Below are 24,908 nucleotides of genomic sequence, written 5' to 3'. Positions count from 1 at the left end.
GTCTGACCTGATTGGTCTACCATAGCAGATACCCCCAAACCCCTTCCCCATCCACTCTCCTCGAGAATGCAGAATTTGATGAGCCATTACTGCTTTGTTTTTGGCTGTAAACAGCCACATAGTTCCATGCACAAGCTTCCCATCTCAGAAGAAGACAAGTCTGAGTGGCAGTAGTTCATTTATCGAGGAAATGTGCCAGCTACACCCAGTAAAACTGTGCATGTGTGTGCTAGTCACTTCACGGCCGACTGCTTTTCTAACTTTGGACAGTAGGGCAGAGGGCTTGCGAATAGACTGGTCCTGAATTCAGGCACATTACCAACCATCTGCCAACAAACCTCAGACCCTAGAAATGTGAGTGTTTTAAGTGCCGTGTGCTGTGGAGCAGATGTAAGAGCTTTTCCCCCATGTCTCTGTGTTAGCTTCAGGATGCTAGCTTAAGCTGCGGTTAGCCTGTTGTTTTAGCCTGTAATGTTACGGTAAATGAGCTTCGCTGTTTTCTAAACATTGTGCACTCGGTGCTCGTGGAGCCGCTCTTAGCAACGTGGAAAAGCGGGGGCGGTATCAGCGGTGGCTCATTTACATATAAAGGTCACGCCCACAAAATCAGAGTCTTCTGAACATAGGGGCTATGAGAGCATGGAAACAATGCTGCTGTGTTTGATTTATTGGCTTTTTGGACCAAAACATGTTACTACCATTTCATGAAGACATCAATGATCCATATTAGACTGCAGAAAAGGAGCATAATATGGGACCTTTAAAGGGAGACTGTTTCAAGATCTAACAGGGTCTTTAATAATGCATTCTCTAATTCTGACTGTAATATTCATTATTATGCAGACGACACCATTCCGTTCTATTGAAAAAGACTGCATAGACATGTCTATACTTCAGTTGAAAAATCATCAGCAGACTTCAGTAGAAGCTCAGATTCTTGTATTCAAACAGATATGATGTTCCTTTTAGTTTCAATCGGACATTACACATTACATTGTTTTATGGAAATTTGGTTTGTTTTTACTCTATCTCGAAATCACTGTCAGTGAAGGAAAATTTCAGTGATTTTCAGCGGTTGATAAAGAATAATGGAGTGTCATGTTACTGTAACTCAGCCCTAACCTGGGCTTGAAATACACCTTCTATGTGATCTACACACAGCGGTTACGGGGTTTATGATCCTTGCAGTCAGTTTTATTGATCTGCAGTCAAAAATGGATCACACCAAGGTTAGATTCAAGCAGACATGTCAACATGTTTAACAGCTTTGCAGCCACAAAATCCGCAAAATGTCAGCCTACTTAAAGGCTCCTGTTGACGATATGTGCACAAATTTCAGTTGACATCAGCAATAAATAGATCTGGACACCGAGCTATTGATCAAAAAACATTTCTATGATGAAAAGGTAAGCTGTTGCAGCCTCCCTCGTATGCATTTTCACTCTTGACTGCATCCATTGAGCAGCGCCTGAAAGCCATAAAAACCTCCAAACCACAGAATGCACAAACTGCTGTTATTGACAGAGTAACCATGACTGCATTCTCCACAAGGCAGGTACAAACAGGAACAACCACTTACAGTCATCCTGTCTCTGCTTACTGAGCAGAAAACTTTGACAAGCTTACACGCCAAAGAGGAAAACCAAACAAGCTCCTTCAGATGCATCACAGCTGTTTGGAAACGAAGGGACAATTAATTTAAAACTGCGGGATTAAGTCTGGGAGGGGGTTTCCTAATTCATCAGTAATCCAGACGCAGAGAGTAACGAAGCCTAACAGACTCTCTGATTCTTATTTAAACTGTGTGGGCATGAAAAGATCTTGATGTGCACAAAAGTGGAAAATTGAGTTCTTCAGGATCAGGTTATGCAATTATTTCCAATCAAACAGAAACCTATATCAAAGTTTGAAAGTATCAGCTCACAATTTAAAGATGATTCACTTCCTCAGCGGGCTGCGCTGTGACTGGAATGATAATCACGTCATTTGGTATTAATATGAAGCAGATATCTGAGGAAACTCTTGCATCTCGAGGAAGATTACTTTGTGAAAACAAATTACGCCTCAGATATGTCAGCAAAAGAAGAATAATTGGTTTTTAATCACCTTAAATGCCTCAAGCGACTGTGGATTCTTTAATCTTGCTTTGTTGTATTTCTTTCTTTCCGACGTGACTGAACTTTAAGGTGGATAAAACCAAAGCACAACAGATTTTAAGATATCAACTGTGTGAAAAACTTCAGGTAATCTTAGTTTGAGTGGACCTCAAGAGAATATGTAACAGCTAGATTCCACCAGGTCTATGTTCGGTATATTTCCACAGAGCTTTGATGTTAACTGCCACTAGCTCGTCTTGTCATATGTCTACTTCGCCTGAGTTCAAGCAACCCTTTGCCCTTCACAGCAGAGATAAATGAACGAATGAAGGAGACAGAAGGTCATGCCATGAAACACCATTAATATATCTGGTGATTTTCAAAATGTGACCTCTGGATTGATGCCAGGTAATACTTGACTACTTGACAACAGGCTAGAGTTTTTTAGAAGGTAATACAGACAACATGAGGGAGCAAGAAGAGACTGGTCATCAGACTTTCAAATTCTACCAACTCTTGGCCAAAATACACCAGATGCATCTCCAGTGTGGCTCCACTCCATCACAGCACCAGATCTGAGAGGTTTCTTTCTTTTATTTTAAAGACATTTTTTTGGCTTGAACGTTTCATTTATTGGTTTTCAATATGCCTTTAATCTGGCAGAGGAGGATAGTGGTTGGAGTACAAAATAGGGCAAAAGTGGGGAGTGACGTGGAAAGAGGCCACAGTCTCGATTCAACCCGTGCCACCCACGCAAGGGCCAACCTCATGGAGCACAACCTAGACCACTAGACCATCTGTGCTCGATCTGATAGGTTTTCACAAGTCAAAGTCTCAATTCACACTGGATTTGTTTTGTTGTGTTCCAGCTCTGGCAAGTCAGAGCTGGATGTGTCTGATACACAAGGCTTCCATTTTTGCCGAATGCTGGAGCTGTGATGTGTTTATTCACAAAAAGCTGATTGAACGAGTGAATCCTTAGGAAAAGTAGACCAAGTCAAGGTATACAGCAAATTTAAATATAGGAGAGATGGCGTACGCATGCGCTCTTCAAACTTGGTGGATGAGGGCTTTCCAGACAGTTCCCTGGACATATAACATTCTGCACCTACCTTGCTTTCATGGTGCAATCAGTCAGTTGGTAACTTTTGGCAGTCATGCATGTGGCTGATGCTAAGGCCAAGTGGGTAGTTCCATACGGGTACATTAGGACTAATGGTCCTATTTGTGGGGGGATCTGGTGATGAAAAGGTTAGAGCCCTCCAGTTTGACAAGCAAAGGGCTCAACAGATTGAAAACCCCTCTTGTGTTGGTACCTGGTTTTGTCTCCTGTGATAGTTTCACCTCAGCTGTTTGATGAGCAGAGATCTTCATTCCTCAAACGAACACATTTCCAGCAGTTTGCTGTTTTCTGAGTGAGATGTGGCCAGCTGTTGAAGCCTCAACTCTTCTCCACAGACCTTTTTTTAATGTAAGCAGTTGTGAGCCTGATGTAGCACCAGCTCTTCTCCTGATGTTGAATTTGTTGAAGACAGTAAAGAGCAAGTAAAAAGACACTGTCCTGGTTGTTGCATTGATTGCTTTCTCATTGCAGATAAACTACTCCAGGGTTCAAATGGCAGAGACCTGAGACCTGTGACAGATGTTGCACCAGCCTGCAAAGTAAAGTGGTTAAGGTAAGGTTTTTAACCTTGAGCAGTCGGTGAACCTGTACATGTTGTCGATGTAGCACCAGCTCTTCTCCTGATGTTGAACTTGATGAAAACAGTGAATAACGAGTGAAAAGATTCTGTCCTAGTTGTTGCATTAATTGCTTTCTCATTGCAGACAAACCACTCCAGGGTTCAAATGAAAGAGATCTGAGACCTTAGACAGACGTTGCAGTCCAGCGCAACATCTGTCCAAGGTCTCAGATCCCCAAACAATCCAGGAAAGACAGCACCCTGAGATCAATTTTCTGTGACAACCATCAATCTGGGGTCCAACAGCCTATTGTTTTTTTGACCTTTAGTTCTAGGAGATGCATGTGGAGGTGTCCAGTGAAGCTTCTTGGTATTTGGAGGAGTGATGGTGAAGGTTTGGCCAATGAAGTATCAAAGGTCAGTAGGTTGAAGAAAAACGACAACCCTGAACCCTAACGCTGTTTCTTCAGCTGATCGATTTGTAAGCATTTTCAAAATAAGGACCATCCTTTTGCACATGGAGGTGAGTCGGGGATCTTGACCATCTCACTTAGCAGCTGGAAATGAGTAGAATAAAAGCAAAGCAAAAAAAATAACTAAGGACTTTGTGGTGCATCCACTCTTGAATTCACAGGCTTGCCTAGGTGTGGCTGTGTTTGGCTGCCCTTCCTGTGAGGTGGAAAGCAATCAATGGAGAACGACAAAAGACATAACAAGGGTCAAATCAGAGGGTCGGTGAAAGAAGTGCTCACTCAGCTGCTTTCCAGATGGAGACAATCAGAGGAAAAGACGCCACAGCCTCGATCAGCCCCAGAGTTTAGGATCGAATTTGTTGCATTTTTAAGAAGGCAGTGATGAAAACTTCATTCCTCAGTGCATTGAGAGAAATCTGACTGAAGTTAGATCAAACCAACCGGTAAGAAAATGAGAGTCCTCCCCCTTCTCTCACTCCTACGACTGATTAAGGAAGTCCCGCTGTGTCGACGCACAAAGCTTGGGCCAAATCACCCAAGATCAATGAAAACTGGACTTAACTGTTACCTGACGTGTGGAAAACTTGAACCAGAGTGTCTCTGCAGTGAAGTTACTTGTTCATAGATAGAGTGCCGAAGAAAGAAAGAAACAAAGACAGATTTGAGTGTGTGTGTGTGTGTGTGTGTGTGTGTGTGTGTGTGTGTGTGTGTGTGTGTGTGTGTGTGTGTGTGTGTGTGCGTGCGTGTAAAAGATCAGTTCAATTGAAATTTAGTTTGAATAAAGACACTGATGATGATATCCAAGGGGATTTTACAACAACCATCTTTCTGCTGTTCTCCGGTGGAGCTTCTGCTGGATGTGCGGGGGAGCTTTAAAACATACATGAACCTCAGCAAAATCTTTTCCCTGCTGGCTTCAGTATTGACAGCCCATGCCCATTACTGGTCGTGTTCCTGACTAATGAAAGTCATTACTAAGCAGGAAAGAGAGCACCTGGTATTGATGGTCACAATCAGCCTCTGGAAAGCCAAAATGAAGAAGAGAATGACCAACAGGAAGCCCAGCACAGTGGACACCAGCTGTCAGACAGGTCTGAATTAAACATGAAGTCGTTGGTTTACTGGATTCTTGAAATGAGACAGATGGAGTCAGAAGGGACAACTTTAGAGTTTCTTTCAGCTCTTTCTTCTACTTCATTCTGTAACCAGTAAAGAAACACTATGACACTGAGTTGCATGCTTAACTTTACTTGTTCCTTTATCCTCTTTTGAAGACTCTCAGAATGTTGGACTTCAGGGCAGAACTCCCAAGTAAAGGTCAAATCTCAGACTGGCCAATGAAAAGAAAAGAACAAGATGGGCAGAAGAGTCCAGACATAAGCCCCATATTCACCAAGCTGTCTGATATTGATAAGTACACTTTGATCTGGGTTGGATTGGTAATCCGATCAATCCACAAACCTGATCCTGTTTGTGTTTCCACAGCCAACTGTGCCCCTACTTGGTAAGCAGCATGCAAGCCTGATGCTGATAGCCATGTCGGTTATGTAATAGCTTGACGCCATAGCAGTGTGACAGTGTACCCCACTTATAAATCCAACAAAGAAGAAAGACCTGAAGAAAAACACAAAGAGCAACAATGGAAGACATCCAGCAAAACAGTGTTGTAACTCCACCTTATGGGTTGACTGGGTATGTCTGGCACCCCAACAGATGGGTACCAAAAACTAGGGCAGTACAGATCGGTAATTCTGGGACCTGTCCCAGAAATAGTCAGTGCAAACGCCACAAAATGTGGGCCGTACCGAGACAAACCCAATTGGAGGGCCTGGTGGAATCAGGGCTATGGGACCCTGGAGGACTGGATGAAGATTTTGTGGACAGATGAGTCCAAGTTTGAGGTCTGTGGATCAAGCAGAGGATCAATTGTAGGAAGAGGGACGGAGCTAGACAACAGCCAGAGATGAAAACTTAAGATTCACTGCCCAGGTTCCTGAAGTGCATCCTTCTTTTGAGCAAACATTTGATGCATCATACAGGTAAAATACGCTCCAATTGTTTCCACATTGGTTTCTGTTCATTGCAGAGGGGAGACAAAGGAAGCTCTGTTCTTCACAGGATGATATTCCAACAATAGTCTGGTTCCCTTCTTGTAACGTTTGACTCTTAAATCGGTGATAATGTTTTATAAAAATAAAGTCAAGTTTGGCATTCATCTTCATTTCTCAGTCACACAACAATGATGCAGAGCAACATGAAATGTGTGAAGTTTCTGTGATTTCCAGAATAACCCTGACAGCAGCCCAATGATGCTTGGAGGATGGCGTTAAAAAACAACTCTCATTTTGTTTATTGAGAATGATGGACGCCTAACCCCTCTCCTTTCTCTGTGTGTGTTTCCACCGATACACCCAGAAGTGATGAGTCATGTGAACGTGGCTGAGGTGAAAATAATGCTGTCATCCCCAAGTGATGCAAATCCTGTGGAATGAAGATGAATGAGTGCAAGTCCATCTCCATTTACAGTTTGTGAAACCAGATTACATTCATCAGGCGAACTGCGGACGAGACAGGGCAGAGACTGTCTGTACTTTGAGCAGGAGACAGCAGGTTGTGATCAGAAACCGACAGAGGGAAATAACTGTTCAGTGTTGATTTTTCAAGAGTCCTGAAAGATTATTGTATCAACATAATTTAATTTTGATAAAGGTCAGTTCCTATAACAAACTCCTTGAAGCTTGTGGGTCATGGGAAAGCTGCTTCCTGAGCTCTAAATCAGTTGTTCACTCATTCTCACGGAATCATTTCAACAGTTTGTACACAGGATGCTACACAATGCCATCTGATGTCTGTGACCGTTTACATCCAGGTAGTTGAGTTTTACAGCATCGTGGTAGACACCCAGGTTAGTGATTGGTGGCTGGTGGCTACAGCTCACACACAACATATAACTGAAGTAAGGTAGAGATTTAGATCTAGGGGATAAAAAAGACCCCACTTGGGGAGTACATTATCTCCACATAAAATCAGTATTTAATGATGATCTAAAGCTGTTTGACAAGGATACATCCTGCTCAAAGTCCTCAACTGGCTTTAATCGGCTTTGTCTCTAGAGCTTGTCTCCTTTCAAGAGTAAACAAATCCATCTTTAGTGAAACAAAACACCATCAAAGCTAGCACAGGCTGAAGATCCTCCATGCCTACAGGCTAACTGCTTTGTTGCTCTCTTGCTGTCCTCTACTGTTCTGGTGCTGTTTTGTACAATCTACCTCGGTTTCCGGCTGTCAAACAATGGACCATTATTTAGATCTGTGAAATGTTGGAACAGGACCTAAAAGTTCTTGGATCCTCTGGTCCAAACACAGCTTGACAATCCACAGTCTCCTCTCTGGGTTTTACTTCTCAGAAACCAACCAGGGAAGGTGACAATGTTAATCTTTTAAGTCCACAACTCAAGGAGAGGAGGCTGAATAGGGAATAACACCCTATCAGGTCTGTGACTTTATAGCGGGGGTTCCTAAACTTTTCTTGCTTGAGACCCAAAACAGAAATTTGGTGTGACCCAAACTTGACCATTCATGATCCTCCAATCACTAGGGTTGTTCTCCTTTGACAAACTTCAACAGCTGTGATCAGACGATTAACACATTGAGGCAAGCTTTGTCAGGAGGTCAATTTACACACACACTCACAGCATCTCATTGTACTCGCACCTGAATCCAAGGTTATTTTCTTCGGTTTAAATTTTAATTCATTTTGAACTTTCGTTTTCAATTTCATTTTAGTTTTAATTCATTTTAAGCAGGTTTTCTTTTTTCTTTTCATTTTTGAAAATGCTTATTTTTATCTGGTTTTTGTTAGTCTCTGGAATAGTTTAAGTCTATTTTGCAACATTCAGATGGAAATGATGTTGGTTACACTTAACTATTGATCTTATACCACATTTTATTTTTTGGATTCATTTAAAAGCAAGTGTAAAGTTTAAGTCATGACATATCATGTTAACAGATTTTTTTAAGGTCGCTGGTGCTCTTCCACTGCAGGAAGTCAGGTGGAATGTTTCTGGGGGTTTTGATATAAGGCACAAGTGCAAGACTTGATTTGACCTCAAAACAAGATTAGAGATCACAAGAACATTCTTAAAAGTGGGGGGATAATCGATAGAAATCAGGAGTCAGGAGTACAGTGGGAGAAAGGGTTAAAGAGATGCAGACCCCCTCCCAAGTCAGGGGTGCTGGCAGGTCTGTTTTAAATAATGAGTTTATGTTTGAGGCGGTGACAAAGATGAAAACTAAAGACATTTTCTCTAAAATGCCTCCTTCTTCCGTGTATGTCGGATGTCTGACTTGAAGACATCTAGTTTATTGAATTTCTCATTGCTGAGCACCTCGCCTCATAAAATACATCAAGGTCATTCTTCTCCACTTCTTTGGGTTTTGGTAACAGCAACGTTATGTTTACGCTGCGCGTGCCACTGTTAGGAAAGGGATACTTATTCTTCTGTCATTCTCTGGTCAGCACAGAAGGGTAGCCAGAGAGCTCGCGTCACAGGGGTGATGAACACTCTTTGATTCAAGTTTAGTTCAGTGGATTACTTCCCAAATATGTTACACATTTTACTCCACCAACTGGCGACCCAATCAAATACTGTCTGCAACCCACTTTGGGTCGCGACCCATAGTTTGGGAAAGGCTGCTTTATAGTGATAACACAAACAACCAAACTTCACTTTTTCCCAAAATGGGACGCATCCTGTTTCTGCAATCTCAAAAATTCTCCCTCCAACAAGGATTAAGGCGAGAGAAAAAGAAAAAGTCATAATTTATGCAGCAGTTACATAAACCTTTAACTCAGTTGTGCTGTTTTATTGCTTTATGAGCTTTGTGTTTGTCCTACTTTAAGTGAAAAGCAGAGCAAAACCAAATTCTCTGACATCCATAAAACATGACGGGGTGAAAACAAGCAATCTGTTTTTATTCCACATTACGTATTTATCTTGCTTTTGTCCAAGCACGGACAAGTTACAAGTTACGCTTCCATCTTTCATCTATATTCACACGCTTTCATTCCTCTTCATCAATGAAATCATGAGCTCCTGTGATTTATACGATCCAACACAGAGCATCTGTAAGACCATCACACTTCAATCAGCTGGTGCATCAGTTCAGTTCATAAAGTAGTGATAATTCACCAAAAAAAGCTTTAAAAAAGCACCCCTTCAGCTCTTCAAACCATTTTAAACCGTTTGAATTCAAAGGATGTAAAGCAGTTTAATCCTTGTCTCTTTCCCCAAAGGATTGTGACGAATGTTTCTTTAAATCAATTCCTCCCACAGGTGGAGAATCTCCTCCTGTCTTTATTTTTCCCTGAATATATCACGTCAGCTTCAATGTGCTCTATTTTCCTGTCTTACTTTGTCTCTTTTGTTCAGACAAATGATGCATCACGCTGCGTTTACTCAAAGACAAAGAGTTCGGAAAAAAAAACTCATCTCCTGTAAATAAAAAGCAGATTTAAAGTTCAAAAATCAACATGACCAAAAGTGACGAACTGTTGACCTTAACATCGGAGGAGCAGCCATCAGAAACGTCCTGATCTATAACCTCTCCAGCTGAACATATGGAAAACTAATTCTCATATCAATCTGTGTGCTGCAGATTTAAAGCATCAGAGAGCTCATAAATCACCTCCTCCTGATGTGAGAGTGAGGAGAAGCCTTAGTGAAGCATTATTTACACAATCTGCTGCGGCTTTCTGCAGCCTCTGCACACCGAGCCACTCCACAGCCTCCCTGATTTATGTCCTCTCACCTTATTCACGCTTTTTTAATGCTTTTCATAATGGCTACAGTATTTCATGCTCCAGCGCTCCAATGCATGACCGGACACTCACTTCATCCCTCCAAACTAACTACAAATTAAAATTACTCTATCATTTATTTTTCCCATTTTCTGGGAACTGTTTCATGTAAAACACCTTCAACCGATGAGGCTTATCTGCTTTTCTGAAGCCTTTAATGCAATCCACTGATTCCTACTGGAGGGATAAATCTCCAAAAATCACCTCATGGAAGAGAGTTTCATTCTTACGAAAGTTTTCGAAACTTTAGAAACTGTTTTTTGCACTTTTGACCCCACAAATATGAAAGAAAGAGCATTTATTGTGGACCAAAATCTGCAGATTTTCATCATGCTCAGGTGGGATTGGCAACTAGATGATTTGTTTTTGTCGCAGGCTTCCAGACAAAAGCTTCAAGTTTCACATCCACACTTTTAGAATAGAATAGAATAGAATAGAATAGAATAGAATAGAATAGAATAGAATAGAATAGAATAGAACATACTTTATTTATCCCCAAGGGGAAATTCAGGAGTCATGGCAGCAATACAAGAAAACAAAAGCAAGAAAGTGTATAGAAAGTGCAAAAAGGTCTATAACAAAATAGATGATGACAGCTTGTCCATCACTTCTCCAGTCAGCCAGCCTCCACCTCCACAGGGTCCAGGACTGAGCTTCTTCAGCAGTCTGTTCAGTCTCTGTCTCCTCTATCCTGTCTGCTCACAGCAGGAGAAGTTCTTTCAATGTGGGGTTCATGTCCAGTGTTAGCTCTGTTAGCCATGTCTGTGAATAGCATGATGCTACTCTGCCTTTTGGTATTCCCTCTGTTCCTGGGTTAGCACAGCTAGCTTGTCCATCTTATTGGCATGCTGCCCTCACCTCCTTCTCCTCACCTTCTGGGAAAACATCAGGCCTTGCACCAGTTAGCACTGACATGCTACAGGCTGCTAACAGCTGATTTCACATGTAAACAATGCAGCCATTGTTACATGTAGGGTCTCCAGACAAACACAGGAGCAAACCAGCAAAGATATCACTGAAGACAAAACCAGTTTGGTGTCTATGACCAACAAATGAATCATACAAGGTAATGGCCCACTCCAAATGCAAAGATGTCGAAAAAGCAATGAAAAATGACAAGAAATGGACAAGGAAGAGAGATATTCAGTCCAGTCAGGAGAATGCAACAAACACCAGACATCGCTGGGTCGAATGACTTGCTTAATATGTCAGTACCCAAAGATGTGTCTTGCTAGAGTGACAGGGTTTCCTTCAAACTAGCAGCATGCACAGACTTTTTGAAGTGAAAGGGTGTAAAGAACAAAATATTCCCATACAGCACATGTTTTTGCCACCCATGGGGGCAGTTTACTGTGTTTTGCCAGTAAGGAGGGCACTAAGTGTGTGTTTAGGCTCCAAAATGGGCACTTTAACACCCCCTTTGCATAGAACAGATTAAAGCTGAGATTTCAAAGTTAAGAAAAAGAAAAGCATGCAGCAGGAATATGGATAGAAATGGAGAAGTTGTGGTTTAAATGTATATGTTTTCTGAGATATTTGATGAAGGCTCAGAGAGGAGTCGGGTCTTCACCATCCGTGCTAATCTCTACTGATGAAACAGATTACGACGTATGACGAGAGCCTCAGCAGCTCTCTGTGCTGATGACGCAACCCTCCACGTCTGCTCCCCTCCATCCCCATCTCCTCCTGCAGGATGAGACGCATCCACTCCCCCACAGAGCCACATTAACCATCAGTGCACGTCTGAGCGCGCTCTGTTTTTTATTTTTTAACGCCCGGCCTAGCCCTGCTCTGCTCTCAACAGGATATGAAAGATGAGGAGATCACAGACAGAGACGGGCTCAGACCCAAAGCAGACACAATAGGAGCGATGGCTATCAGCGCAGCCAGGGCCCGTGAGCCGCTGGTAATTCATGACGTACCAGGAAACTTATTTAGCCGCGCTCCTGCCTGGGCCATTATTGCAGACAGCAAATAAGCAGCAGGGAGGAGAACATCAGTGCAGATGGATTCACTCAGTTTATGGAGGAGAGGCTGGGAAACAGAGCAGGGGAAGATGAAAGGCTAACAAGCTCCCAGTGTTAGGGAACACATGCAGAAAGTGAAAAGCTGATGCAGCTTCTATTTCAACGTCTCAGACCATTCAAGACGTGATGTAGTTTCCTCTGGAGAGTGAGGAGGGGTCCCTAGAGTACTGCTCAAACCCACATCTGTCCTCTCGTCGTGTGACAATTCAGAGAATCAGCAGAGAGGAGGAGAGGGCAGGAGAGGATAGAAACGTTGATAATCTAATTTCACTTTAATCTCAAACCTGACCCCACAGTAATGGGCTTCATGAGTGGGTTACATCAGTAATTCTATATGTTCTAATGGGTGGAGATAATCTCAGACAGGAAGTGCTGCAGTACTCTAAGCAGTGTGTGGCAAAAATACAACACACTTTTGGGAATAAAAATATAGAGTTTATAAATTCTTTATGTATCTATTTTCTAAATCCCAAGTGTTCCCTAACTGATTTTTTAACCTTTCATTATTTTTCTCATATCGTCAGGTGCATTGTATTGTATGTTCTGGTACCAAACTGTACTTTATTTTATGGTAACATATTTGACCCTATCAATTGTTATTCAGTACGATATGATAGGACCGTATTATACTGTATGGTGTCTTATTGTACGGCATTGATTTATATTGTGACATTTGTATTGTAAAATACTCCATCAAACCTTAATGTAACATAATGTTTTAACTTATAGTATTGTATTAAACTATAACATCTCGTTGGGTAACATACCATTTCTTCCTGTATTTTATCATACTGAATGGTATCACACTGCATCTTAATGTTGTGTATCATATCAAACTGTAACGTACCGTAAAATAATGTATTATTATGTATTACATTGGCATGTAGCAACTGTATCATATCTGCAACAGATAATAAGTACTACATTGCATTGTAAAACATCATGTTTTTCTAACTGTTTCATACTGTACTGCAAAATAATGTGTGTAATAAAGCTGTATTGTATCACATTGTTCTGTTTTGTGTTGAATCATAATTGTTTCTAATTGTATCTTATTGTACCAAATTGAACTGTAATACTATTGTGTTGTGCTGTATTTACTTATAATCTTATTGTATTGTACCATATTTAACTTGCTGTACCCTATTGAATCAAATTGTATTGTATTATATACTTAAGTATTGTACCTTATTGCTCTGTATTGTACTGTGATGTGCTATATTGTACCGTACTGTACTGTACTGAATTGAATCATATCATATTGCACCGTATAGTATCATATTGTACTGAACTGTGCTCTACTGAATTGAACTGTATCATGCTGTACTGTATTGTGCCTTATTATTCTGTATTGTACTGTACTGAATGGTAATTGTATCATATATTTTCGTATTGTTTATATTCTATCGTCTTCAACTGATACCCATCATATGGAACTGTATCCCAGTGTTTTTCTTAGTTATCAACTTAAATGTTTCCCACTGCAACATAAAGTATCTTCTTTTTTGTATCATAGTTTTTAAGTAAAGTGCTGGAACAGTCTTATACTTTAATGTATTGTATTTTATTTAGTGTTACTGCTCAGTTTCTTTTCTTTGTTGTGGTGTATTGTATAAAACTGTAACATAGCCTATCATATTGTGCCTTATTGCCCTTATTGGTCTTTTACTTTATTTTATTGTACTGCAACATGAGGTATCTCACTCCATTTAAGTGCATAATATTGTTTTGTTCTGTACCATACTGTGAGAAATCGTACTGCAGAATATTGTACCGTACCATGTTGTATTGAACTTTAATTTATTTAAAGCATCCCAGGGTATGACATTGTAACTTTAAAATACCACTTCATTTTATACAACATCCTATCAGATCATACTGAATTACAATGCCTGTTAATAAGCTGTAGTTAAAAAACACAAAAATTAAAAGAACTGCAAGTAACCGTGAGGCCCCAACAAGCCACAACATCCTGACCAAGTTGCAGGTAAAAAAAACAATTGTCACAGAGTAAAGTACCTCTCTGTGCATCTTAAACTGGTTTACAGGTTTGATCAGCCATCAGGTTAAGTTGTGGTCAAAGCTTAAAGTTGGTGTCTTGTGTCAGGAGTAAACAGAATGTTGGAATCAGAGGAAAAGTTTTTACTGTGAGGGATGTAAAGCCATATAATTACTCTAATGAAGGTGCATTAAGCTCTGGAGGGATGCAGATTTACTTTTTGTTTGCTCCTGCCGTTGAAGAATAACTGTTAGTGTAGTGAAAAGTGTGAACTTAATGAGCCCCAGCTTTGTGTGACACTGAATGCTTTTTGTAGAGAGTATCGGGGATTATCCTTCTCTCTCTTCTTTCTTTTTATGATTATCTCCCTTTACTAACTTTGTCTGTAATTAAAGCTCAAACAAATATCGTCTTTTACAGCTTCACACACAATAACAATCGGAGCGCAGACGAGCACACTTTGATTGTGTTCATTTTTTAACACTTCCCCTCAGACTGCTAACAAGCTGGAAACGATGCAGATCCATTCTGTTGTTGTTGTATTCAAACAGCACATTTCCCATTGGCTCGTCAGCACAGCCTCTAATATTCATGGAGAATAATAACATAAAGAGCCTCGGTTATTACTCACATAAATAAAACGGTCTGTGAGCGCTCCTTATTGATCCATTAAAGGAAGAGGATCTGAGCTGTTACTGATTCAGTTTTTGGAGATAACTTCAGCCTCTAATTACTCAGACAAATGTTTGCATTTCTTTCTCTCTGTTGCACATTTTCCTGACATTAAAGCATTTATTAACACAGATACATTTAGATTAATGCTGGACTTTATTACCATTAGATCCTGAGGTTGTGAAGTTTGTTCAGTTATACATTTTAATGGCACTCTGCAGAAAGAACAAAGTGAAACTAAACAGCCCTAAAGTACAAACACCTCCAGGCTTGTGTTGCGGATATTTTCTGTCTCACAGTAGCTGCCAGGAAGCTGGTTCTAAAGATTTAATCCTCATTAGGTAGAGATTGATCTCTGTTGATTGACCTAAAACTACTGGTAATTTTTTTTTACAGTTTTCGACAACAAACAAACCCTACCACAGAAGATGTAAGAGGCTTTGGAGTGAAAGAGATTGATTTATTGTTGTTTTGAGTCTTTCAAATGACTTCTTAACAATAGGTGGGAATAAAGAACAACTGAAGACCCACTCTTCAACTGTTCTCAAAGATCTAGTTGGTATTCTGAAGCTTGTCAGTGGTTTTGGTTATCCGAGGAGGTGAGCAGACCTCCTATCCTCCACATGTAGATGGAAAACAACGGAAACTCAGAGGACAACAGAAATACCCGCTGCTCCAAGTGCCTCAGGAAGCCCGACTCATCCGACCCTAGCTCTACCCGGCATGGTACCTTTGATGTCTGCAGGAGCTGCTCCAGGATGGAGAAGAGGAAGCAGGAGTTCTGGTACTGGTCCACAGGAAACTGGTCCAATTCCTGGTCCTGGACAAAACATGTACATCGGGTTTGAAGAAGTCGCACTTTTTTAGCCCTCAATGTTAATACTGTTCACTTTATTTAATCAACAACGTCGTGTGATAGCGTCTCTTCAGTTTAAATATGTCAGCTTCTTAAAGGGGCTGTGAGGAGTTTTAACTGATCTTGAAAAAGTCTCCCTTCTAGATACATGCCTGTTTAAAATTAGATTATCAGCACCAAATGCTGCCTTAATTGCCTTAATTGTTTGTGATGATGTTTATTAATATATTTATAACCCACATGCAGCAGTTATTCTGCAGTGGTCTGTTAAAACTTTAGAGTCTATTAATATAAGAGTGAGGTCATGTTAGTTCTGCTTGGTGGATGAACATTGGTAGAACATGACCAGGAGTCACTAACGTTGCATATTACAGATATGTCTCAGAGCACCAGGTTGTGTAGCACTAAACATATACTGTACTAAACTGCAGTACTGAGGTTGCTTGTTGTCGTGTTTTAAACCGTAGCTCTACGTAACTGTTGATAAATAGATTTCCTCATGGGGTTGTATCTGGTTCAAAGTTGTCATGAACAAGGACATATAGTGTTAAAAAGAAAACGAACAAACACCTTTTTAAAAATCACATTTCCACAACAGTGTGTGTGAGACTCCAGGCCAACAGGTGGTGCTGCAGTCCAAATAAAACAGATCCTCCTCACAGCACATTTAAAAAACTCTTTAATTTTCTTTGCTCTGATGAAAATCAGAAAGAAACATTTATTATTTACTTTTGGTTGTGAGTTTGTTTTGTTAGTGCTTCCAAGTGCTCTCCATAGTAGGTAGCACATGTAGCAAACACCTCGCTTTTGTTTTTAAAAGTTTGAGAAGTCCTGTCGAGTCCCTGCTGCTGATGATAACATCCCACTTTGTCATGTGGTGCAAGCTGTAGCATATTCTGCAATTCATGTGTTGTTTACAAGTTGCTAATCTGATCTGAAAGTACAAAATGAATGCAGTACTGTTGAAATCTGCAGTTCCTCAAGTGTCCATTAGAGAATGCCTTAAGAAGCACCAGAAACAACATACACACCCATCCAAAAAGCTGATCTTGAAATAAACATGTTTTCTTCTGTTCAAAGTCTCTTGTTCTCTTAAGTGAAAGTATAGAACAATAATCAAAGAAGTTCCTCTTATCGTTGGTCATCTGTTGTTTTTTTTTTTTTTGCTTTCTCTCTTCTGTTCAGTTCATCCCAAACCAGCTCCATAGGGTTTAAGTCTGCAGACTGAGACTGTGCTGGCAGGGCCCTCCACGTTTCCAAGCAGACTATCTTCCACTATCTCACATACCCTGGATCCTTAAACCTGTCCCACACCATCATTCTTCCTTCTCCAATGTTTCCATTAAATGTTGCACACTGAGGAACCATCCTTTCCTTAGCCTACGACGCAGCATACAAAAATCTTAATGTTGAACCAAAGAGTTAAAACTTTGATTCATTAGTTTACAACTCCATCTTCCTGTCTTCAGTAGTCCATTGGTGGTATCTGATGGTCTATCTGTCTATCTTTTCCTGCTCATTTTTAGAGGATTCCATGACTTTCTGAACAGTATTGTTCAATAATGCTCGCCATGAGGGTCTGGTCCCACGGTGTTACTTCTACTTTTATACACACAGCGATGGTTGGAAGAATCCAGGAAAACTTGGGACACCTTTAAGAATTGGTAACCAGTAGTGTACTCAAACCCAGAGAGAAGAGAAGCCAGGCCTACCAGATTACTGAGCCACAAGGCAAAGGATCTCTCTGGTTGGTGATTGTGGTGGTCTGCATGTAGCACCATATTTCAAATAGTCTCTACATCATGTATATGTCACAGCCGGGACACAAATCACAACACGCTTTGAGCTAAAACCCTTCACATGCATGTCAGCTTGTCTTCTTTCATTTACAACCCTGGATTTATCAACCTGCAGACTCAGGACCCCCGAAAGGTCTCCTTCCTGCTCCTGCCATATCACAGCTTCCATCTGATTCCCGGTCTTAACTAACTGGATCTTGGCCTGCTGCCATCCTGGCTACAACTCAAAGCAGCAGCCTCCACATGGCAGCTCTAAATTCTCACATGTTGGATGTGTCATAACCTCCTCCATCATCCTGGAGGTCAAACAGCACAAATGACATCTCTACTGGGAAAGACTGAAGCCAGGATCCAGATATTAAAGGAGAGGACCTTAAAGGGGGGGTGGCTGTTACAACAACAATCAGTGAAGTGATCCTTCACAGAGGATGGATTGATGGATGATGTAACCTGCTGCAAAAACCTGCAGACACTCTTCAACAAAAGACGACAACACTGACGGCGTGGCTGTTTCCGAGCGCGCTCAAGTCGCGCTCTTCCAGCACACACAGCTCAACAAACCAAATGTTAATTATTCAAATAAACAGAGGCGGCTGGATTCCTTCCAGGCTCAATCTCAGCGTGCCTCAAAATGTGTGTGAGTGTGTGTGTGTGTGAGCTTTATTGTGATGGGTGTGTGTGTTTGAGATATGTCACAGAGAAAAACAACCGCCAGATGGCTGTCAGGTATTCCTCCAGGGTTGGGCTTTCAGAGAGCTGACAGAATGTGACAACAACACCCCTTAACCCCTCACAAACACACACACACAAACACACACACACACCACCTCGACCCCATCTGTAGCGGGTCACCCGGCGCTTTGTTCTGCTGAGCTTCAACACTACTTTCTTTAAATCTCTCTTTTCACTTTAATTTCAGCTCTGCCAGGATAATTGAAAACAGACGTCTCCCGTCCACAGGATCATGATTAATGACAAAAAGCTGTGATCAGTTACATTTTAATGTGTTAACTTGATGGTTTGGTTTCCATTTTCTTATCAACACCAGTTTAACCCCAAGACCAAAGTTTAGGTTGGACATGAGTTTCATAAAACAACACAATGCTAGCATCAAGGATGTTTGCAGATAATGCTAAAACCACCTTTTGAAAATTGAAATTCAGCAAAGGTGTACCCCAGGGATCAATCCTCGGACCACTTGGGGAACATTTTGCAAGCAAATTCAAATCACCTTAACTCCTCAACCACTTGGGCCAGCCATCGGGCTATTGAGAAAATTTAAGAAGCTCCTTAAAGAAGAAAAGGCCAGCCTTATGACAATATTCAGGGGTACTAAGGTTCTGCATAGGTTTCTGTGCAAGCTGTTCTCGTTACCGCAACCCTTCAACTTTTTGCACAGGAGAAAAGAATGTTCCTGGGAAAAGAGAAGACGGGCTTTCCAGGCATGATCTCTGACTTTTTTAAGGACAAAATAACAAAAAAAGTAGTTGGGTGATAAAATGATAAGTTTCGTCTTTATGCTGATGATACCATTTTGGTCATTTTCATAAAAGTAATGTCTTATGCAGTTAGAAGCTAATTTTAACTCCAAACAACAAACTCCAAAAACAACAGAATATGCTTTTCTCCAGACAGAAGATTGAACTTTGTGATGTCTATGTTAAATTGTTTAGACATTCAAGTTGTCTAATGGTTTAAGAACTTGGATTTTGCGGGGGGTCAGGATCTCTCTTTTAGGTACCACTACCAGAATCTGTTATGATTTTCCAGGTAACTTTTCCCAGGATGCAAAGCAGCAAGGTAATGGGTTTAATTTATTGTTTCAAAGATAGCAACAATCAAACTCTGTGAACTCAGGTTTGTGGTTTAGTGTCCAGAAGGTAAGCTGACTGTTTAGTAGGGGAGGGAGAAAAATCAAAAATCGATACACCTGGATTTTTCATCTAACAATGTCAAAATCGGGATTCTTTGTCAAAAAAAAAAAGAATTTTTTTCAAATTCAAATTTTTCATTTCAGTCTTTGTTTATAAACTGGTAAAACATTGAAAAAAAAAATTACCTATTTTCTCGATCAGAGGGTGAAGTGTTTCTCTCTGACTCACGTGATATGCATTTTATGGGAAAATATGTCTCCTGAAGTAGTCCGTAGACATTATCATCATCATTTAACTATTTTACATCGTCTGGTATTTAAAAAGAAAACTTAAATTGCAAAAATGGTAAATATCGAAGAACTGCAATCCAAACGGAATTGGCCCCGAATCGTAATAGAATCGAATCATGAGAATAGCATATCATCCGAGCCCCACTGTTTAGTGTTACTCACAAGTTGGTGCTCTGAAAGGTGTCTGTAACGTACAACATAATGTTCTATTACCGCTCATCTTCCTCTTTCTAAATAGACTTGTATTCATGCATTTGCTTCACTGGTCACAGATTCATCATATAGCTTGAACCAAACTTCAAGAACCTTAAAACTCCAGTTTATGATTCAACTGATAATTATGAGAATGTACTGTACATTTACTTTATATATATCCATGTATATTTGCAGTCATTAAAGGTATCATTAGCAGTTCGCAGCAGGCAGCCTGACACTGGGGCTTCAGATATTCACACTTCCTCCTGCTGAGACCATCAACAAGATGGAAAGGACAGGTTTCATGAGAGCAAACGCGTGAAGGGAGGGCCGCAGTGTGACGCGAATCTGCAAATCATCATTAAAAAGATAATTATCCCAGCTCCATCCATGCACACATTCTGGATGTCTTTCCAGCACATCACAGCGAAGTCGGATGATCCTTTTAAAGCCAACAAACTGAGAGAAACATGAAATTAAATGAAGCTGCAACTGTGGGAATGAAGGTTTATTTCATGAAGGATTCAGACTTAAATAGAGCGCGTCCTGTTTGCCTGCTTTGCTTCAGATTTATATGCAGATGTTCTTGTTTTACAAAAGAGGAAGATTTCAGTGTCAGGGTCTTTGAGTCCTGATTAAGCTCACCTTTCTTCTCCACAAACTTCCCTGAACAGACTGAACTCTCTTTCCTTCTGACGCTTATTAACTTTTCTCTCTGACTCTGTAGATCTTCAGCTTCCTAAACAACCATTACCAGGCGTCCCCTCTGACAAACCCATAAACCAGCAGGCGGGAGCTGGAGGTGCTTTATGTCAGTCAGGTCTCTACGAAGGAGCCCAGGAGTATGGGATATTCTTTCTTTAATCCCCGGCCTGTCAAACACTCAGAAGCACAAAGAATTTATGAAGCCATGAGACGGGATCAATGGAGAGCAAAAATCAATAACTGGAACAAAAACCTGGTGGGAGCCGTGATGGAGCGTCTGTGGAGAAAATACACAAACTTCTCGACCACGAGGGAGGACAAAGGAGCATTTGCTGGAAATAGAAACCTGACACAAGACTGGACCTCCTGGCCTCTGGAAACTAGACACCAAACAACTCCCAAACAAGTTTTATCCCCAAAAATAGGACCACTAAACATGGAGCCAATGCAGGGGTGCAATAAACCGCAGTTCCTCCAGGTTCCACTTGAGGCTTTCTCTGAAGTTCACACAACTCTGGGAAAAACTTAGTTGAAAGAGCTGATTCCTTGACCAATCAAAAGTTAGCTTGGGTTGGTGTTCGGCCTCAAAACTGCATCTCTTGTAACTACCAGGTGATGCCAGACACTATCCCAAGTTATTGGCTGAAGAAGCTTATCGGACGATAATAGCTCTGGTAATTGGGCGTAACTTATCCCTGGTATCCAGTCCGTCTCAAGGTCTAATTTACCAACTGCTCTGAAGTTATTCAAGCTTGAAATCTTCCACAAAGCCCTGCTCTTCAGCTCTTCAGTTTGCTAGTTAGTCAGTTAGTTAGTTAGAAAACCAGAAGGACCTATCAATATGCAACGCTTTGATTTAACCTTTCATTTTGCTTCATTATGGCACAGGATCTGATCCAAGTCAATGTGTTAGTAAGTAAATGATCCGTCTTCATCCTCCCACAAGGGGCCTCTACACATGTGTGTCAATGCCTGTGTCTGCCTCAACCCCCTCCTCTGCCTGTATGTTGATGTTTTGGTTGTGTTGGGATGTTTCTGGGGTGGAGAGTAGACGCGGTTAACTCAGCTAATCACAGTGTGTCCGGTGCGCAAGTGACTTTACGTGTTGACAATAAAGAGTGTAAGAAGCTAATCAGAGCAGCAACAATAATGGAAGTAGAACGGAAAAACTCAACCAAAGTGAAACAAAACGCCTAACAGTTATTATTTTCCAAATTAAGAGTGAAGCTTGGCTCAACTTTCACTTTAACTTGGAGAGCAGCACAGGACAAAGAGCAACGTCAGTTAGCTTCTGCTAACCAAATATGCGTCAAATACCCGTGATCAGCTTGTGCTAACATGCTAAGTCATATGCACTGAGTCTCACTCACGTAGAAACATGACGCTACAGGTGGTTGCTGGGCTGGTGAGTGTGTTCACCGTCGAGGCAGTGAGTGTGCGCTGCTGCTGACACTGAGCCAAGGAGGTGGAGACCAGTTTAAATGTTGTGTCTACTAACAAGTAAAAAATATCCCTGCAGACTCTACCTTTATTCCCTGGCCTTTTTTTGTGTCTCTGCTAGAAACCCAAATTGAAAAAAAAGTATATCTGAATGGTCTGTTAGAGTCATTCTGGCGTCATAATACAGGGAATACTTGTGAAATTTGTTCAGAGGTGTCAGCTATGGTATTTATGCCACTGGCTCAGAGAAATAACTCAAGTATTGCTCAAACAGAAAGTTTGGTTAGCGTAATTTGATGGTAATATGACTTTATATGTGATAAGTACCTCATTTTATGATTTTTGCTGTGGAAAGACCTCACATTCCTCCAATTGGGGGGGCTAAGCGTTTAAAGGGTTACCTCTGTCAGCATCAACATTAGCTCTGAGGAAGGACTTGTTGAAAAGAACTGTCCTGATTCTAATAACAAAAAGGATGCATGTGTGAACACAGCTTCTTCGATGGCTGCACCATGTTTGTCATTAGTTTGTAGTAATGGCCAAAGGACAACAGAGTGGAACCGGAGGAAAAGGAGTCAAACAAAAGAGGACAGAGTGGTTCAGAGATAATGACATTAGATGAAGTGATGTTTGGCCCATCTGCATGTGTCCTTTTCTAAATGAGAGGATGAAACAGCAGGACAGACTGATGGAGCTGTCTGCTGGCTTGTTAGCACTCCTCGGGGATCCGACAGGCCGAAGGCTGACAGTGATGGCGTTTGCCGCTGCCTTTTAATAATGCTGATAAACTACCAGCTTGGCCTATGCCAGCTACACGACAGCATTTCACTTTCAGGCCAGAGCACAAAGTCAAATCCAACTTTAGGGCTAACACCGCTGCCCCCAGAGAGAGAAAGAGGAGATGCTGAAGGTGAGATGTGAAGGATCAGGCAAAGCCAAGGATGGAGGGAAGGTTATTTTTGAGTTTCAAAGTGAGCGTGCTCAGAAGGTCTGGCTTTGAAGCTTTGCAACAGGATGCTGTAAAGTCTGTGAATATCTGCGGGAGGCTGCACCTGTTACACAGAGGCTTGTGCCCTACAACTGTGCCCTCAGAAGGTGATAATTAGCTACCCAGAGAAAGAGTTCATCTGGAGTGAACACAATCATCTGTGTGCATGGAGCAACACGATCACAGCTGCTGCTCCCAGGACCCAGCTCCACTTTGAAGGCAGGGTTTCTGCTGCTTTAGTCAATTTGGAGTTTATTTTAAAATGAAATCCCACGAAGACTCTGTTAGCATCTGAATGAGTCCATACAATAAATAATGTTATAGTCATGCTTGCATTAGAAGCTGGTGGACACCAAACTGAAGCTGAAGTAAAGAAGTGATCTTTTTTCTATTTCTTTTTTTCCATACTTATGGACTTTTTTTTAATTGAAGAGAATGTAAGGAATTTCTAAGTGATCTTGAAAAAGTCTCCCTTCTAGATGTATGCCTGATTGTAATCCACACGATAAAATGAGATTATCAGCAACAAAATAGGTTATCCCTGAATGCTACTTCGTAGCTTTCCGATCAGGTCCAGCAGGACCAGATTGATGCTAAAGGCTAAAACACAGGCTAATGGCTAAAACACAAGCTAAAGGCTAAAACAAAGGCTAAAATGTTTGTGCTAATGTTCATGCCAACCCACATGTAGCAGTTATTCTGCAGTGGTCTGTTCAAACTTGAAAGTCTATCAACAAAATGAAGAGTTGAGGTAACATTAGCTCTGCTTGGTAGATGATGACTGGGAGGAAATAACCAGGTTTCACAAACGTTGTGCGTTCCAGACACTTCTTAGAGCACCAGGCTGAGAGCAGAGCTAAATATATCTGGCTACTAAACCACAGTACAAACTGACAACATTGACTTGTTATGTTTCAAACTGTACCTCACGTAGCTGTTGATAAATACCTTACCTCAGCGCATTGTATCCAGTAAAAAGATGTCTTGAACAATGATGAGTGTTTAAAAGAAGATCTGATCTCCATTTCCAAGACAAACACTTGCCTTGTGAAAAGTCACATCTTCACAACAGTGTGCAAGAGATTCCAGGCTAAAAGGCATCGCTGCAGATCACTTAAAACAAACCCTCCTTACAGCATCTTTAACCTTGTGCAGAAAAACACTTAGATTAAAGGGAAGGTGACCAGCTTTTGGTTTTGGGAGTGTGCTTATCTCCACTCACAATTCACTACCCAGTTTACACAGGCAGTGTTGCACCTTGTTCTATGAGCCCTGCCAGTCCATTCCCTTTCAAGTTAATGTTGCAGTTTACACAAGTGCCATGTTAATGCCAGGAGGCAGGGCTACCAAGCGCTGAGGGGGGGCTCAACAATCAAGGAAACCTTCCCTCCGACTGGAGAGCCAGCCCTTGAGTGGGTGTCTGCTCTTAGTGCTCAACAAGTGGCAAACCCAGCACTTAAAATATTCTAGCTAGGCATCCAGGGTACTTTCCAGAGGGTCTGGTGTTTGATATGATCATAACAGTTCTTTAACACCAGGTCTGTCTCCACTCCGTTGACTGTGTGCTCCCTCATCTATCAGCTCAGACCAACTGCATGTTCCCACCTCAATGATGATCCTCTCCGGGTTGATGTTGGGCTGTAAAACTCAAACCCATTGACACCTGGTCAGGCTCCGCTCATTATGTCGGTTTGTTGTTGTAGTCAGTTGTCCATTTGGTTTGGACAGTTTGTTTTACTTTGAAAGTCACTGGGCACTTATTAGGTAGTTGATGTACGCAACTTCCTGTCCCGCGTCACAGCTCCTGCATCTGGCAAAAAATAGGAGCCTTGCGAATCCGTCGTTAGTCACTCCCAGGAAGACTTTGGGTCTATTTGGATCACACTTGGATTTTGGATTTTCTTCCTCCTGAGCTGCAGAACCATCTGGGTCTGGGTCTGACTGGGTCCAATA

At 41.3% G+C, this 24,908-nt stretch overlaps 1 protein-coding gene across 2 annotated transcripts in view; it reads right to left on the bottom strand.

The window, feature by feature from the left end:
* Window positions 1-24,908, bottom strand: part of mei4 (meiosis-specific, MEI4 homolog (S. cerevisiae)) — a 106,252-nt gene that overhangs the window by 17,280 nt on the left and 64,064 nt on the right. The window contains exon 5 of one of the 2 annotated variants that reach the window (XM_074685370.1): window positions 14,963-15,628. The exons of the other annotated variant lie outside the window; for it this stretch is intronic. Coding sequence (XP_074541471.1) covers window positions 15,383-15,628 — 246 coding nt within the window. The 3' untranslated portion in view covers window positions 14,963-15,382. Of the gene's footprint in view, window positions 1-14,962; window positions 15,629-24,908 lie in introns of those variants that run through there. 2 annotated transcript variants of the gene reach the window in all.

This window comes from Halichoeres trimaculatus, unplaced genomic scaffold (assembly GCF_033239565.1).
Source record: "Halichoeres trimaculatus isolate MK-OKI-2021-1 unplaced genomic scaffold, fHalTri1.1 fHalTri1_scaffold_13, whole genome shotgun sequence".
Taxonomy (NCBI): Eukaryota; Metazoa; Chordata; class Actinopteri; order Labriformes; family Labridae; genus Halichoeres; species Halichoeres trimaculatus.
Note: the sequence above shows the minus strand (reverse complement) of the source record. Positions and strands in the feature narration are given on the sequence as shown.